At 29.6% G+C, this 16571-nt stretch overlaps 3 protein-coding genes across 3 annotated transcripts; 2 read left to right on the top strand and 1 right to left on the bottom strand.

Moving 5' to 3' along the window:
- The first annotated feature begins 1500 nt into the window (after positions 1 to 1500).
- Positions 1501 to 4531, top strand: LOC101246257 (BOI-related E3 ubiquitin-protein ligase 1). The gene is made up of 4 exons (XM_004241930.5): positions 1501 to 2842; positions 2921 to 3030; positions 3117 to 3433; positions 3509 to 4531. Exons 1-4 carry the CDS (start codon positions 2796 to 2798, stop codon positions 4028 to 4030), a joined length of 996 nt encoding a protein of 331 aa, XP_004241978.1. The 5' UTR covers positions 1501 to 2795; the 3' UTR covers positions 4031 to 4531.
- Positions 4532 to 12667: 8136 nt separating this feature from the next.
- Positions 12668 to 14112, top strand: LOC138349156 (uncharacterized). The gene is made up of 3 exons (XM_069299266.1): positions 12668 to 13085; positions 13167 to 13694; positions 13795 to 14112. Exons 1-3 carry the CDS (start codon positions 12735 to 12737, stop codon positions 14002 to 14004), a joined length of 1089 nt encoding a protein of 362 aa, XP_069155367.1. The 5' UTR covers positions 12668 to 12734; the 3' UTR covers positions 14005 to 14112.
- Positions 14113 to 14670: 558 nt separating this feature from the next.
- Positions 14671 to 16011, bottom strand: LOC138349393 (uncharacterized). Its single transcript, XM_069299728.1, has one exon. The coding sequence runs from the start codon at positions 16009 to 16011 to the stop codon at positions 14671 to 14673; it is 1341 nt and encodes a 446-aa protein (XP_069155829.1).
- Between the last annotated feature and the right edge of the window lie 560 nt (positions 16012 to 16571).

Raw genomic sequence — 16571 nt, 5'->3', positions numbered from 1 at the left:
ATAAATTTTATTACGATAAATATCATTATAATAAAATATCGATCAACAAAAATTTTACCATACTTTTTATGGTCAACTAATTGTTGCAAATGAAAGCGGTTAGTAGTGCTAATTATTGTTATACAAGGCATAAATATGCATTTTAAATTGTTAGGGCACACGTTATGATTTATTACGAACCAAAAAAAAAAAAAGAAGAGAAAATGATAACTCTTTACATAAAACTTTCATCAACTAGAAATTCATATGAAATTATTCAAAATCCAGAGCTAACAAAATATAGCGACTTGCCACATTGTAACAAACATTGATAAAATGAAATAGTATTATAATAATATCATATTTGGTGCATAAATTAGATGTTTAACAAAACTCTTAGAAGAGGATTTGTCAATTAACTAATTAATCAAGAGGAGGCCTGTGGGGACAATTTTCTAAACAAACATTTCGTTGCTCAAAACAAATTAAGTTGTCAAACAACACCATCCTGGTTGTGTTGGATCGGTAATAATTATCAAAATTATAACTCTAATCACTTTATTATGTCTATTACATTTGTTATTTTTAATCAATTTTTTATACTAATGAATTCGAAGTACAGACTATCAAAACGTTTTTCTTCCATTAAATTTTATTTTCCTTTTTATTTTTTAGTTAAAATAATTTACCTTTTTAATCTTTTCAGTAGCAAATGAATCTCATAAATTTTTTAATCTAGAATTGTGACAAAGAAATAAATACTCATTGCATTCACTTTTCTTGTCTAAGTTTTGTTTGAGAGTCAAATTGTAAAAACTTAGATCAATTTTAACCACTAGTACTTGAATCTTGAAGACCCCAAAAAGAAAAAAAAACTTGAACCTAGTAAATAACATTAGTTTGCAAATTTTGAGTTTTCCAATTCTTTCAAATAGGGGGAAAATCCCTAGAATAAGGAGTTAAACTAAACAAATATGTACTTTTTATTTTTTATTTTTTAACGAATGTTTAGTATCTATATTGAAATTTGACTAACTCTAATTTGCATATTCTAGGATTCATTTTTAAGATGTCGCTCCAAATAAAAACAAAATTCACTTTCAACGGCTCAATAATAAATATTTGCTTTCATTAAAAAAAATGATAATAAGTATAAAATAACTCCAAAATAGTCTTGATTTTATTATTTTATTTTATAGGAATATATAATTTTTTGTTTTTGAATTTGAAATTTTTAACTTATGTATATATTACTATGTGTTATACAAAACAGACGAATCTCATCCGACTAATATCAATGGTTAGAAATAGGCAAACGAAATCTATAATTAGTAATGGAGCTCATTAGCTCGAATTGCAAAGTTCCAAATATAAGAATCATAATATTTTATGGACCCACTTTAGCAAATAACGACTAGAAACGAAAGAGGAAAATGGAACAAAATTTTGTATGATAATATTGAGGGTGACATAGCCTTCACAACTATATAGCTATAGAGAGAGGCATCTTGCTTTAAAGCCATGGATCCTCCGTCACACACATCGAAATTTATTACTTATGGAAGTGAAACCAATCCCTTTTCTCTATGTAAAGGGACAACTCCTCTTTTCGTTTTAAATAATGGTCCATATACCAATATTGTACACAATTTATTTCATATACTTACCTAAAATCGAAGGTTTGGTTCCTTTCTATGAGTATTTTAGTAGGAGAGGATAAGAAATTTTTTAAAAAAATCTTTTTAATTAAAAATCTCGAGTTAAAAGGGAAATTTTTTAAAATTCCTTTTATAAAAGGTTCTTCCTTCTTGATCGGGTCTTGATAGGATAACGAATTACTTGAGATGGTAGAAGAGGTAATAACCTCAATTGATTTTTTTTTTAATCTTATTATTATTTATTAATTAAAAATAGAGAGGTGGCGAGGATGCATGGGCCATGCTCCATACACAAGGCTTAATTTGACTTCATTTATGTATTTTAATTAAATTTGAATAAAATTAAATAAATAAACACATGCATTATATGTAATAATTCAAGTCTTATGTCTTTTTATTTAATTTTTACACAATTTCAAATATCTAAATTCAAAGTTGGAGGATATAAATGTTTGATTGACTAAATCTATATCTTATCTACTTAGATTAAAATTCTCAACTACAAGGATGTGTGTCCATTGTTATAAAACAATAATAGTACATGTAAGTAATACAAGTAGGGTAGTGTATGGGTGATAGAAAAATAGCACAAATATTGGGATGAAAAGATGAGTGTAGACAAGTAATATTAGGATTATAAAAAGGAGGGGGATTGATGAGAAACACGAGAGTCCCTCTTGCCGTGTTGAAAGAAAAGAAAAAAAAACAAAGCCCACGCGAAAGAACAAGGAACCACAATAAGAGGGGCTCTCCCTCTACCATTTGGACTCATTCGTTTTGATCGCATCTCCTTCTCTCTCTCCCATAAAACCATTTATTAGGTGTTAAGCTACTACTAAAACATTAAAAAAAGAAGAAGATGAGTTTCTTAGGTGGAAACATGGTCATGTTGGTGTTCTTAATGGGTTAAGGGTTGGCTTCTTCTTCTCCAACATAAAAGAAGAAAGATTCATTCTTTTCTCTCTATCAAGAATCAAATAAAGTCTTTGAATACTTGTTGGTATTTCCATAGTTTGGGGCATCTTCTTCTCATTCATGCTGTTTCTGTGTTTGCCTTAATTAGGCCTTCCCTTCCTCCCCACTCTCTTTTACCAATCAAAATCCCTTACTTCTATATATATACACACACACAGCTTACTTGTGTTTGATCATTCTTCAATGGCTGTTCAAGCTCAATACCCATCTAATGTTCACCTCTTTAACAGGTATGCTTCTCAAATTTATCTTCTTTCTTTTTCTCATTACTAGTAACTTACTTGATGAAGGTTTTTCATTGACTGCAGAGCTGTGCAAGAACGAAAGAACCCAATTGGCAACGATGAATATTCGTTGCAACCTCAACCTGCTGGAGGATCAATTCTTGATCACACACAAATGCGATTCAATCCAGGAGGTAAAAACAAATCCAAACTATTCTTATACTTATTGAAGGGATGGGTTCCTACAGAGGAGGAATAACCTTGTTTTTGGCTATGGCAGCTGGCTCTTATCATCATCCGCCGTGTAAGAGAAGAAGAGAAGTTAGCACCACCACTGCAATGAATCCGTCAATGCAATCTCAGCCGCAGCTGATTGATCTCACTCAGCTTCATACAAATCCAAATGTTGTCTCCACCGGCCTCCGTTTAGCTTCTGGAGAACAGTTACAACACCATCAAAAGCAGCAACAACAAAACCAACACTCTCTTTCTCCTCAATCTTCTCAATCATCAGCTTTCTATTCCATATTCACAGAAGACATGTCTACTATTATCAAACAACACCGCGATGAAATTGAACAATTCCTCCATGTTCAGGTATAGCGAATTTTAGGGCTTTTTAATTTGTTAGACTGTATTGCAATGGATAATAGTTTTGTTTGGTATTAACAGAGAGAACAATTAAGACGGACATTAGAGGATAAAAGGCGAGCACACTATCGTGCTCTGATTGGAACCGCCGAGGAATCAATGGCACGGCAGCTGAAGGAAAAGGAAGCCGAGGTTGGAAAAGCGTTTCGGCGCAACGCCGAGCTAGAGGCGCGTGCAGCGCAGCTCAGTGCAGAGGCGCAAGCCTGGCAGGCAAGGGCTAGAGCGGAGGAATTCACCGCAGCAACGCTACAGGCACAGCTGCAGCAGGCGATGATGAACGGCGGAGGGTGCAATGCGAACCTCCCGGACGGAGACATCGCCGGCGCCGGAGAAGCTGAGGATGCTGAATCAGCTTACATCGATCCAGACCGAGTGGTGGAGACAACCGGTCCGAGTTGCAAGGCATGCCGGAAGCGAGTAGCGTCGGTGGTGCTTTTGCCGTGCCGGCATTTGTGTGTGTGCACAGATTGTGACGCTGTGGTACAAGCATGTCCACTCTGTCTCTCCATTAGAAGCTCAAGTGTTGAAGTCTTCCTCTGTTAGAAAAGCCCAATCTTTGGCCCATTTATTTAAAGCCCGGGCCCAAATATCATGAACTAAGTAAAAGATTTTCTAACTATTGTATTCATGCTACTTTTAAGTTTTAAAGTAAAAAAAAATGAATATAAAAAGAATTGATTAAAAAAATTAAAAAATTACATATCTCTTTATTCAAAAGCTACTTCTTTTTCTTTTGGCTTCATAGTCAAGACACAAAATCTTTATTATTTTTTGGGGAGAGGTGAATGTGATGTACATTATGAAATGGAGAGGCATTTTCCTTTTCTGTTCCTTCTTTTTTTTGTCCATTTCTATAATTTGAATTCATTTTTTAGACTGTTACGAAAAATTAGTAAACATAGAGTACTTTTGTGGGACAAAAAAAAAAGTGGAAGAAATGTTACTTACAAACTTTTTTTTTGTTTAGTTCTATGGCCTTTTTATCAGAGATAATCATTATTTTTATATATAAGATATCAAAAAGATTACTTTTTTCTATTTAAATTATATAAGAGACGAGCAAAATATGACGATCATCTTTATTTTTTCACTTTAAATATCTGAAAAAAATTAATTTTATAAAATTCAAATGGTAAGAATACATGCCAGAGGTCTCATTTCCTCTACAACCATGAATCATAATGCTCTTACATTAACAATTTTTTACATCCTATTTTAATTCAGTATGATATATTATATTATTCTCCTAATATATAAAATATATATACATGCATATATCGGAAAAATGAATTATTCACATCCTGTCCTACAAATCGCAATACAACAGGATCAAATATCTTGCATGTGAATTTCTAAATAGAATAAAGGAAGCTCAAAAATCAAAATGTATATATACATATGCACGATGCTTTTTATTTTTAATTTGTAGGATAGAAGGAATTGAATCGTAAGAATAATAGCTACGAGGATTTGAAAAGCATAATGACATTACGATTTTCAAGGCTTAGCCAAGGATGGGATCTCACTATTCACCGTATTTGATGACATGACTAACATATTAAGTCGAAGCTAAAACTAAAATCACATGCTTTGTACAACTTAAACGGTACATTGGATTAGGAGTATGACAGAATTACTTAATTATAAGTTTGACCAGATTTATATATGTTGAGTAAAAGAAAGAAATAAAGAAATCCCAATTTGATTAATTAGTTCACATGATGGCTGAATCACTATTGCTAAGAGAGAACTTAAATTAAGGAAGATATTATAAAAACAGGACGTAATTAAGTTGAAAATAACAAGTTCCTAATTCATGTTTGCCAGTCAATATTGTTAATTATAGCAGCCACCACCATCTTGTTTTAAATTATTTATAGTAAAAACTAGTATAATATACAAGAGATAGGCACCAAAGCAAAGCAAACAAAAAAGATATATGTACTAATTTAATATAGTTTTGTCAGCAATTAATTAGCTGATCTAATATCAGAATAATGCAAATCTCAAAGTCTCTAATCCCCACTAATACATTGTACGTCTCCCTTGTTTAATTTTCTTTTATAAAAAAAGAAAAAGAAAAAAGAAGCTAGCTAATTAACTTAATGCGCTTTCATGTGAAAGGTATTTGAAAGACTTACAACTTTATAATTAATTAAAAAAATTGGTTTAAACTTTAAATATAAAATACTCAGACGTTTTTGTTCACAACCCCCTTCCCCCCTCCCCCCTCAAAAAAAAATTATTTTCTTTGTCTATCGTTAGGAAGTTTGAATTTTCAAAGTCCATAAATTTACATATGAAACTTTTTAATCTTTCTAAAAAATAAAATTTACAATCGAAAACTTCTTTTTTTGACTCTCGAAATCCAAAAATTACTATACAAGTGTTTTTTTTGCTTTTCAATTTTTTTTAAAAAATACTTATTCTCTCCCCTTCTTTTGCAAGAGATTAAAATTTAAATAATATTAATTATTATCAGGGTACATAACAAGATCTCCAGAATTTTACTTTCTACTACTGTTAATGACTAGTTCACGCATTTTAGAAAGGGAAGATTAGCTTGGATAATACTAATAAATTTTGACCAAATAAAGATTATTTATGTCTATATACGGCCGGCCTGCTTTGATTAAAATTTATAGGATAACTAGGAATCTGATTATTATGGTAACATCGTTAACATAACACATTGTCTAATGGAATTCCAAGTTAGAAAACGTTTGATCATAGGATAAAAATAATAATCTCAAAGAAAAATTGGACTTAACTTTGTTTTATGTCTGATTTGAGATATTAATTTATTCCTAAGTTACGTTACGTTTGAAATTAGCTTATATCTGGAGTTTTTACTTTTTTTGCTTTCAAACATAATTTTTGTCGCTGAATACTAAGCTTATGTACAAAAAAATAAAATCCATACATGTTATTGAACTTATGCTTGAGGTATAACATTTACAAAGGGTTCGCCCATGCAATATAAAATCATGATATGGAGTTATGCGATAAAGTTAACGTTTTGTTTGAATTTGCAATTTGAACTTTTTATGTTGTATATTTTTCATAAACATAAAACTCTCATAAGTTGTAAAACTATTAAAATTGTTTCCTTTCTTTATACAATCTTATAAGCAAAAGTTTATAAAATCACATAATATACTATTATAGAGTTATGTATTCTAAAAGGTACATTATTTTATTGATCAAACTTTGATTCAACAAGAAAAAAAGATGAACTTAAGTTATAATGTATTAATCTTTAATATAATCATCCAACATAGAATAAACAATCTTCTCACATTAAACTTACATTTCTCGATCATATATATAACAGAGAAAACAAACCAACATAGGGCTTTGAACCATTTGTCAGTCAATTTGGTGGGTTAAATTTGATTTTAGAAAAAAAAAAGGAATTTGGTGGATATAAATGGTTAAATATAAAATGATTTGAAGTAATTATAAATTTTATGTTGGTGAGAATAATCGTTATAAGAGTATAATTATTCATAAATTTTACTCTCTTCGTTCGGAAATGTTTGTCATGTTGCGCTCAACGAAAGTCAATTTGAGTAATTTTTAAAGGTAAATTAGATCACATTAATTCGATATTTTAAACAAAAAAATTAGATATTCTAAAACTACATGAAAAGTACTATAAGTTACAATTTTTTTGCATATTAATATGATGAAAAAATGCATCTTAAAATGTTAGTAAAAGTTTTTATAGTTTGACTCTAAAAATAGTAACTATGACAAACAATACCGGATGGATAGAGTACTTATATACAAAATAGATGATTAATATATAGATATAAATATGAAGTTGTTTTACAAAATTATAGGGTAATTTCGCTTTTTAACAGTGCTAAATCATGATTTGAAATTCTCAAATCATGTTTTTAGAGAATGTGAAATTTCATATTACGATGTGAAATTATGAAATAAAATCAGCATAAAATTGCATATCAAAACATAAGCGCCTATTATATTTATGTTTTGAGAATATCGTTTTTGGCTGTATCTAAGGGAGTTTATAATTTACCCGGTCAATATTATGATGATGCATATGGAAGGTGCAACCATATCTGCTAGCTGTTAAATGCTCATCAAATTTATGCACAAAACAACAGATATTATTCATTCACTATTTTATTTTATTGTTTTGTCAGAGAGCTGACTTGCAATCATAATTTTTAAATTTCAAATTCTTCAAAAACGACTAGTTTTACCCTATAAAATATTATGTGGTCTTTTTGTTCAAAAAAACTGGCAGCGATAGCAATTATATTAATAAAAAAATAATTTAATTTACTCTGCAACCTTATGTCTGCATAAAAATATAAAATGTTCGATATTTTTTTTTGAAAAATTTATTACTACACTATCTATCTTTCAATATATTCCGAGGAAAGTTTTCTAACACAAATAACACCATTAGTCATTTTTCTTATAATGGTGAATGAAAATATTCTAAAATGAATGAAAAAAGTTAGGTTAAAGTTGAGTAAAAGAGAGCATTATTTGTTTGAAGAACAACGTTCTTTTAATACTTATCTACACTTTATTCGAATCACATATATATGTTAGGCTAGTATATTTTAGAGGAAATAATTGAATGAGTAGTAAAGATAAAAGAGTAATAACAAAGAGTTGTATTGTCCGGATATGAACCCTTGATATATGATATGTATCTAAAATTTATTTAAGTCATAATATAATGTGGTTGGACTATTATATTTTAGAGGAGACAATTTGATGAGTATCGAAGATCGAAAGCATTAGTAATGAAAATAATAGTTTGAACCTATAATAGTCAACAATTCAAAACCAGCAATCCATATGTAACTAGTCAGTTTCTCTTTAGGGGTACATCACCTCAGTGCAGAACTAAATAGTGTCAAGCTATCAAAAGAGATTTTTTTTTATCGAAAAGTTGTATTATAAAATTATATTTTTTGTAACATGTGAACTGTGTAATCCCTGAACTGAAGAAATATTCAAAGTGTCTGTATAGTAATAAAGCCAAAAAGAAGGATAAAAATTGTTTTCAGTCAAATGTTTTTAAGGGAATGTAGAATTCATCTCTCTCCTACTCTATGTCCTCTTTCGCCTGCCTCTTTCCTCCATCTCCCAATCTCGCTTGTCATATATACAAATGTATATGTATAATATACAATTATATATATATACAATTCACCTCTCTCCCACTCTCTGTCCTCTCTCGCTCGCCTCTCATTTTCATATATACAAATACATGTGTATAATATACAACTATCTAATTAATATACATATACAATTCACCTTTCTCCCACTCTTTTTCTCCTCTCTCGCCTCTCTCCTCTCTCCCTCTCCCTCTCGTTCATCTCACTCCTTCATATAACATATAGCTATGAATTGTAATTATCAAAATATAATTATAAATTATAATTAAATTATTTTTGATTGACTACATGTGAATGTTTCCCCCATATTCAATTTTGCTAGGCCCAAATTTTTAATTTAAGCTATAATGGCAAGAGAAAGGCCAATTAGACATCACTGAGGGTTGGGCTGACACTCTGAAATACACAACTGGGCCATGACACACCATGCCTATACAAGCTTCATGCATGATATATTAAAAACAGGAAACTTACATCAATATATTATAAATAAAAAACATTAATTATTTATAACAGTAACATATATTTTCATTATTTTATCATTTTTAATATATTTATAAATATAATTTTAATTCATATTACAAAAAATAATTTACTATTCACATATAATACAGGTTTTATTGATAGATAATACTTTTGATTACATATTTTAATACAATGTTTCAACTTCTTAACAAACAAGCATAATATATTTTTAAAAATAGTTATAATAAATATATTGCACACTTAATTCACTTTGAATATATATTGCAAATTAATATAGTATTGACTTCATTTTTTTAATTTTTTTTAAATAAATTGATAATGTGATCGAATTATAATTGGTCACGTCATCAATTAAAATTAAAAAATTAAAATTCTGAATAAACGTTGAATTTATTTTTAATTTTTTATTTAAAAAATGATGACGTGGCGAATTAGAATTGACCGTGTGTCAAAAATAATTTTACAAAATCACCAATAAAAAATAATGATATAAATGAGCTTTTTTCTTTAACGATAATAACATAAATATAACTTTTAACTGATAACATAAATAAATTTTTTCTAAGAATTTGATGAACCTTCTGCCTTTATTAACCAAAGTATCCTAAAAACAAAGGTGTTATATATATAAGAGCCCAATTCAGAATTTGAAGAGTTTAGAAGCACCAATATTGTTTTAATTTAAGCATGAGTTAAATTTTTAATGATGACTAATAGATAATGCTGTATTTGATTAGTTACATATAACTATTGACCTGTCAGTAGTTCAAATCCCTCTATTTACCAATTTTTATATTATAAATACACCCTCAACTTGTACTAAGAATTGTAAAAAATAAATTCATAATTCATCCAATTTGCACATATTTTAATGCAAACAAATACATTACAAGTGTACTATTTTCCTCTCCACGTGTGTCATCATCTTGAAAGTAGACAGAACAAAGTTTAGAATATGAAAAGGTTAATTATTTTAATCAGCCATCACTATTTATTTTATATTCTGATAAAATTGTATAAAGCTTGGAGCTTTGGTACGTTGCACGGAATAATCCACGTTAAGGAGTGGACAAATACTCGAACTAAAAGGAAGAAATGAATTTTAAAAGGAGTCCGAAACTCAAAGGGTAGAAAATATTAACAAAAATTTCAAAATGGTATATAAAATTTTATATAAATCAAAACGGTAAAATCAATGCCGACACAGTGATTTACTTCAACTGAAAAAGTAAAATCGCTGCTGAGGCAGCGATTTTGCCAAAAAAAATTTTTTTAATAAAAAATGAAAAGCAGCAATTTCAAAATGTTTCTTCTTACAAATCGCTGCCAGGGCAGCGATTTAACATTATTTTTTAATTTTCTTTTTTTTTTTAAAAAAAAAGGTATATCGCTGCTCTGGCAGCGATTTACGAAGAAACTTTTTTTTAAAAAAAAAAATTGCTGCCAGTGCAGTGATTTATAAAAAAAAAAAAAAATTTATTCTAGCAGCGATTTATATTAAATTTTTAAAAAAAAATTTGTTATTAAATCGCTGAGCAATTTTTTAAATAAAATTTTTTTTTAAAAATGTTAACTTATGTATATCATTTATAAGAAAATATACATTATTTTTAAAAAATTAAAAATAAGTAAATATATTTTCTTTCTAAAAAAAAAATATTATATTGAATTTAAATTTAAATAATATTTGAATTCAAATAATTAATTTTTTTAAATAAAAAATTAAATGAGAAAAATTATTTAATTTTTTTTAAAACAAAATTATATACTTTTATATATATATATATATATATATATATATATATATATATATATATATATATATATATATATATATATATATATATATATATATATATATATATATATAAAGTGAAAAGGATCACATGACAATAGTAAAAATTTTTGTTTTTATTGTATAATTTGAAGAAAATTTTCACAAGTTAAAGTGGATGACATCACAATAGTAAACCTTTGTTTTTATTGTAAGTTTTGAAAAAAATATTCACATGTAAATAGTACATCATACTTTGAATTCTATGAATTGGTACTTCAATTTTTCATACTTTGAATTCTATAAATTGGTAGTTCAATCTTTCAATCTTTCAATCTTCCAATCCAATCTACTTTCAATCTTCCACAATCTTAAAATTCTTGTTATTCTTCAATTTTTCTAAAGTTTTTAAAAGCATTTTCTTTATAAGGTGAGTTTAAATTTATTTTATTTTTAATTTATTTTAATTAATTTTATACTTTTATATGATATTGTTGATATATTCAATCGTTTGATACTTATATTAATGTTAATTTTTATTTTTATTTTTTGTGTATACATATGGATCCATCAAATTTATACTTACATCCTGGTCCAGTAGAGCATGATGTATTAAAAATTCAAGTTCATCATCGTTCCGAAGGAATTTGGAATGGTAGCATAAAAGAAGAGAGATGTTGCTTATATATGCGTCGTGGTGATATTGAATTTTGGCAACATTTAAAATATCATCCATTACATTCTCGCATCCTTCAATATTTTGAAAATTGTAGATTTAAAGGAATTCTTGATGTTGGATGTGTGCCGTATGACTCCGGATTAATTTCTGCTTTAATTGAAAGGTGGCGTCCGGAAACTCATACTTTTCACATGCGAACTGGCGAGGCTACCATAACTTTACAAGATATTGAAATTTTATTCGGAATGGTAGTAGATGGTAGTCCTATAATTTTAAATGGAGCTGATTCTTTAGGGATTATAGGTAGACAAGAAATGATTTTTCAATTAACAGGATGGTTACCCGATACTAGTTGTTTTTCTGGTGTTAGTAGATTGTCAACATATAAATTGATTGAGTATATCGAAGGTTTGGAAGTTATTAACGATAACTCAACTGAGCATGAAGTTCAACAAAGATTTAGATTATATTTATTATGGTTATGTGGTGGATCAATATTTCCGGATAAATCTAATAATAAGATTAATTTGGACATTTTGATTGACATGAGAAATTTAGATTTAATGTCAACTCAAGCATGAGGATCGACCGCATTATCATATTTGTATAATTGTTTATGCCGTGCGTCAATGAAAAAATCAAATGAAGTTTGTGGATTTCTCTCTTTAGTGCAGGTATACATATTTTTTGATTAAATATTTTTTATATACTAGTAATATGCACTTTTAAATTTAAGTGCATTATAAGTAATGGTAAATTTATTTATTGTAGATTTGGGCATGGGAAAGAATTATTCCCCTGCAACCATTGTCAAAGCCTCTAAGAACCAATCAATTTGAGGCTTTAACTGCACTTGCACATAAATGGACGCGGCGTAGAAATCATCAAAATGAGGCACGAACTGTAATCGGTGTGATTAGGGATGTACTTGATAATCTAACTGATGAACAGATATTTAATATTATTAGTATCTTATACTTTTCATATTTTATTTTATTTTAAATAAGAATATATTTTTTTCTGCCAATGTTGTTTTTATAATTATCTTACTTAATTATTTTTTTATAATTTATTTGGCAGCCTTATTCGGAAGATGTTATTAATGGATTGCCTGAGTGGTGTCGGTGAGGACAACGTGTCTGGATGGCACAGGTGCCACTGATTTATGAAATTTATCGTGAGTGGCACATGGTTGATCGTGTTGTGAGACAGTTCGGTTATTTACAACATATTCCTGGACCGTATACCCAATTTTCCGAATATCATTTTAAGCGTGATAAACGATCAAAAATAAAACAAGAAGATATAGATGCATTTAACTATACACAATATTTATGGGAACAACGTCAAAATCGTATATTTCGACCTCCATTTGTAAGTGATCAAACAGATTACTTCCGTTGGTACATGAGGCATACCCGCATGGTCATTGGAAATCCACAACATGTTGTACAAAAAGGGTATCAACACATGGCAGGAAGACATGAGGCATTAGTATGTATATTACATAAATTTCAAATTATTATGTCAATCTTTAATAAATTTTTTTTATTAATATTTGTTTATTCATTATAGGCTAGGGGTCATGAAATGCAGTATCGTCGAGCTCGGATGATTGAAAATGATGAAAATCAATCTAATGAAATGAGACAATATGCAGTGGAAGTCGCTCGTATTTCAATGGAGTCAATGAATGCGGCCTTTCAGGGAACGCGATTGAGCTTTGATCATGATTACAATCCTCCCACTCAATACGATGAACCACCACCAGTACAAGTATCTCGCCGATCACGACAAACAACACCGAGAGAGGGTGCTCGTCGAGGTAGAAGGACCACTAGTGAAACAGCTGATTTTTCTGCAGGGCCCTCTAACACTAATGTGGCGACTCCCGAGCCTTATTACCCCACATTTGATTTTTCTGTAGGGCCCTCTAACACTAATTCGAATTTTTCTAGTCAGCAAACAGTTGGTTTTGTAACTCCGCAGGTTCCAATATCTGAGTTTGCACAATTTAGTGGTTCTCAATATGGTTTTCAACATGGTATGCGTGAATTTTCGATACATAATTTTCCATCTGGTGGAAGATTGAATTTTTCGAATGTAAGTATAATTATTTTCATACAATTTTTTTAACTTTTTATAATTTTTTTTATTTTTATTGCATGTTTATTTGATTATATTATGTTATATTGTATTATAGGTAACTGCGTTTGATGATTCAAGATTTAATGTTGGGGCTTCACAAAATATAGTTCTTAATAGACAAAATCCACCTCGGAGAACATCTAGGCTACACAAATCAACTAGATGTGGAACAGGCAGTCACTATCAAAATGAGGAAGATTTTGAAAATGAAAATGAAAATGAAGATGAGAATGAAGATGTAGAAGATTCGGATTCAGAAGAATAATTTTTTTTATGCACCTTTATTCTAAAAGGCTGAAGATTCGAATTTTGAAATATGTAAATTTTGTTGTTTCGTGCAAGTTTGAACAAAGTAATGAGATTATGTTTGAACAAGTTTGCAGGATTTACTTTTCTTTTTGTAATAGGTCAAATCAATACTTTTTCTGTTATGTCAAATCAATACTTTTTATATTAGGTCAAATCATTATTTTTTAATAGAGTTCAAATCAGTAATATAATAATAATGTAAAGATATTATACGTACAATATTTAAAATGCACAAGACAAATTAAATTCATGTTAACAAATAAATATAAAAGATATATCATATGTCAAATCAATACTTTTTGTCAACATTTTTGTATGTTTGAACAAGTTTGCAGGATTTACTTTTTTTTTATCTCAAATCAATACTTTTTGTCAACATTTTTGTATGTTTGAAAAAGTTTGCAGGATTTACTTTTCTTTTATCATAAGTCAAATCAATACTTTTTATGTTAGGTCAAATCAATACTTTTTATATTAGGTAAAATCATTATTTTTTACGTACAATATTTAAAATGCACAAGACAAATTAAATTCATGTCAACAAATAAATATAAAAGATATATCATAATATTAATAACAAGATAATAAAAACACATTAACCTTAAAAACATATACAAAATATTTAAAATCGAGTAGGACATCGTGCCTTTGTGTGACTTGTCTCCTTACAAACACTACATTTTCTAGTCATGCGAGCCGGAGCTATATCCATATCATTCTTAAGTCGGCTTCTTCCTAGCGTACCACTTGTCCGCAAATATTCAGTATTTGTAATTAAATTAAAAGGAGCTGGTGGCCAATACATTTCATCACCCACTGGATTAAATGTCTCACTGTATGTTCGTTTGTAATATTTTGCACTGTAGAATTTACTTACATAAGATTTTGGCTCGATTCCGCGAAGTCCACAAAATTTGATGGCATGCGAACAAGGCATATGATAGTTTCTCCATTTTCCACAAGAACATTTCTTACCTTTTGCAGTAACCTTGTGGACATTTCCACCTTTACCATCATGAGCAAAAGTAAGAATTTCAAAAACTCCATCACCTGTGTTGTAAGTCATCATATCTGTGTGCCCTTGAGCTCTTTGATAATAATCATTAAATTTTATCGCAAGTGGCCATGGCATATTACTTTGAAGTAATGCAATTGCAAGATTGTTTCTTTCGACGAAACGATCAACGAGAGCTTTGAACGTCATTCGAACCATGGCAGTCACAGGAAGCCCCCGAGCTTTTTTCAATAAACCATTATATGACTTAGACACTTTTGTCGTCATGGCACCCCATCTACGACCACCATCCTTATACATCGTCCATTTTTCCAAAGGAAATTCATTTAACCATTCATATGCTGCAGGAGACAATGTTTTGATTTGTTGCATCCGTTGCATAAACTTTTTCTCCTGATGCTCAGTAGCAGCCAACCACATTAGATTTTCGAGTTCACTATTTACAAATTTTTTATTAAAATTTGCTTTTAAGTGTCGAACACAAAATCTATGATATGTGTTGGGTGGACTCAACCAATCATAAGATTGAACGCACTGCAACATTCCTTGATGACGGTCAGAAATAAGACCAATTCCTTGTCGTTCACAAACTACATGTGTCCATAATAACTTGAGAAACCATGACCAAGACTCAAAACTCTCACGTGCAACTAAAGCATATGCAAGTGGAAAAATATTTCCATTCGCATCAATTCCAACCGCAATTAACAATTTGATATCATACAAACCATAAAGATGTGTGCCGTCAATAGAAATGACCGGCCTACAACTTTTGAAACCATCAATGCTCTGTTTAAAAGCCCAAAAAAGAAATTTAAAAATTTGCTCACCTTGCATTGTTGTAGAATGATGCTCCCACTCAATAATAGTGCCTGGATTGAATAATTGTAGTGCAGCCATGTATCGAGGTAATGCCTTAAATGAACTTTCAAAATCACCATAAACCATTCGAAATGCTTTTCTTCAACCTTTTTGTGCTTTTCTGTAACTAGGAGTATAGTGATGTTTTCCTTTGATAATTTCACGGATCATCTTAATATTTATGTCCGGATTTTGCATAACATATGGTATTAATGAAGTGGCAATCATGTTATCATTCAAATTGAAATGATCCTCCTTATAGTTATCTGTAAGACAAGTATGCGGTTCAATCATTTTTCCTGTCTTCCACATACCGCTTGAAATCTCTCTAAACCGAATCATCCAATCACACCCTAACTCAGGACGCTTGCAAATAACTTTCCAACTTTTACTTTTGGATTGATCACAAAGAAATTCTTTTTTAATAGCAAGACTATATGCTCTTACTGCAGATTTCATTTGCATCTTATTCATAAATAAGATACCTAGTTGCATATACAAATTAAATTAATCAACATGTAATAAATAAATAAATAAACAACTATAAAATATTTAGTTTTCAACAATCGAACCTGACTGGATATGTTTAGGATTGTTTGAATTTCAAAGTGCCGTTCGAATGGAACCGTCATCTCTCGTGTACATAA

This window comes from Solanum lycopersicum, chromosome 6 (assembly GCF_036512215.1).
Source record: "Solanum lycopersicum chromosome 6, SLM_r2.1".
NCBI lineage: Eukaryota > Viridiplantae > Streptophyta > Magnoliopsida > Solanales > Solanaceae > Solanum > Solanum lycopersicum.
The sequence above is the reverse complement of the archived record's forward strand: the minus strand, read 5'-3'. Positions and strand labels throughout refer to the sequence as shown.

Bases quoted from the DNA above. Each gene is read 5' to 3' on its own strand.
- LOC138349156 (XM_069299266.1), top strand. From the start codon at position 12,735: ATGGCACAGGTGCCACTGATTTATGAAATTTATCGTGAGTGGCACATG. The intron at 13,086-13,166 runs GTATGTATATTA...TATTCATTATAG, and splicing joins CAGGAAGACATGAGGCATTA to GCTAGGGGTCATGAAATGCA. The intron at 13,695-13,794 runs GTAAGTATAATT...ATTGTATTATAG, and splicing joins GAAGATTGAATTTTTCGAAT to GTAACTGCGTTTGATGATTC.
- LOC101246257 (XM_004241930.5), top strand. From the start codon at position 2,796: ATGGCTGTTCAAGCTCAATACCCATCTAATGTTCACCTCTTTAACAG. The intron at 2,843-2,920 runs GTATGCTTCTCA...CATTGACTGCAG, and splicing joins AATGTTCACCTCTTTAACAG to AGCTGTGCAAGAACGAAAGA. The intron at 3,434-3,508 runs GTATAGCGAATT...TGGTATTAACAG, and splicing joins AACAATTCCTCCATGTTCAG to AGAGAACAATTAAGACGGAC.
- LOC138349393 (XM_069299728.1), bottom strand. From the start codon at position 16,011: ATGGTTTATGGTGATTTTGAAAGTTCATTTAAGGCATTACCTCGATAC.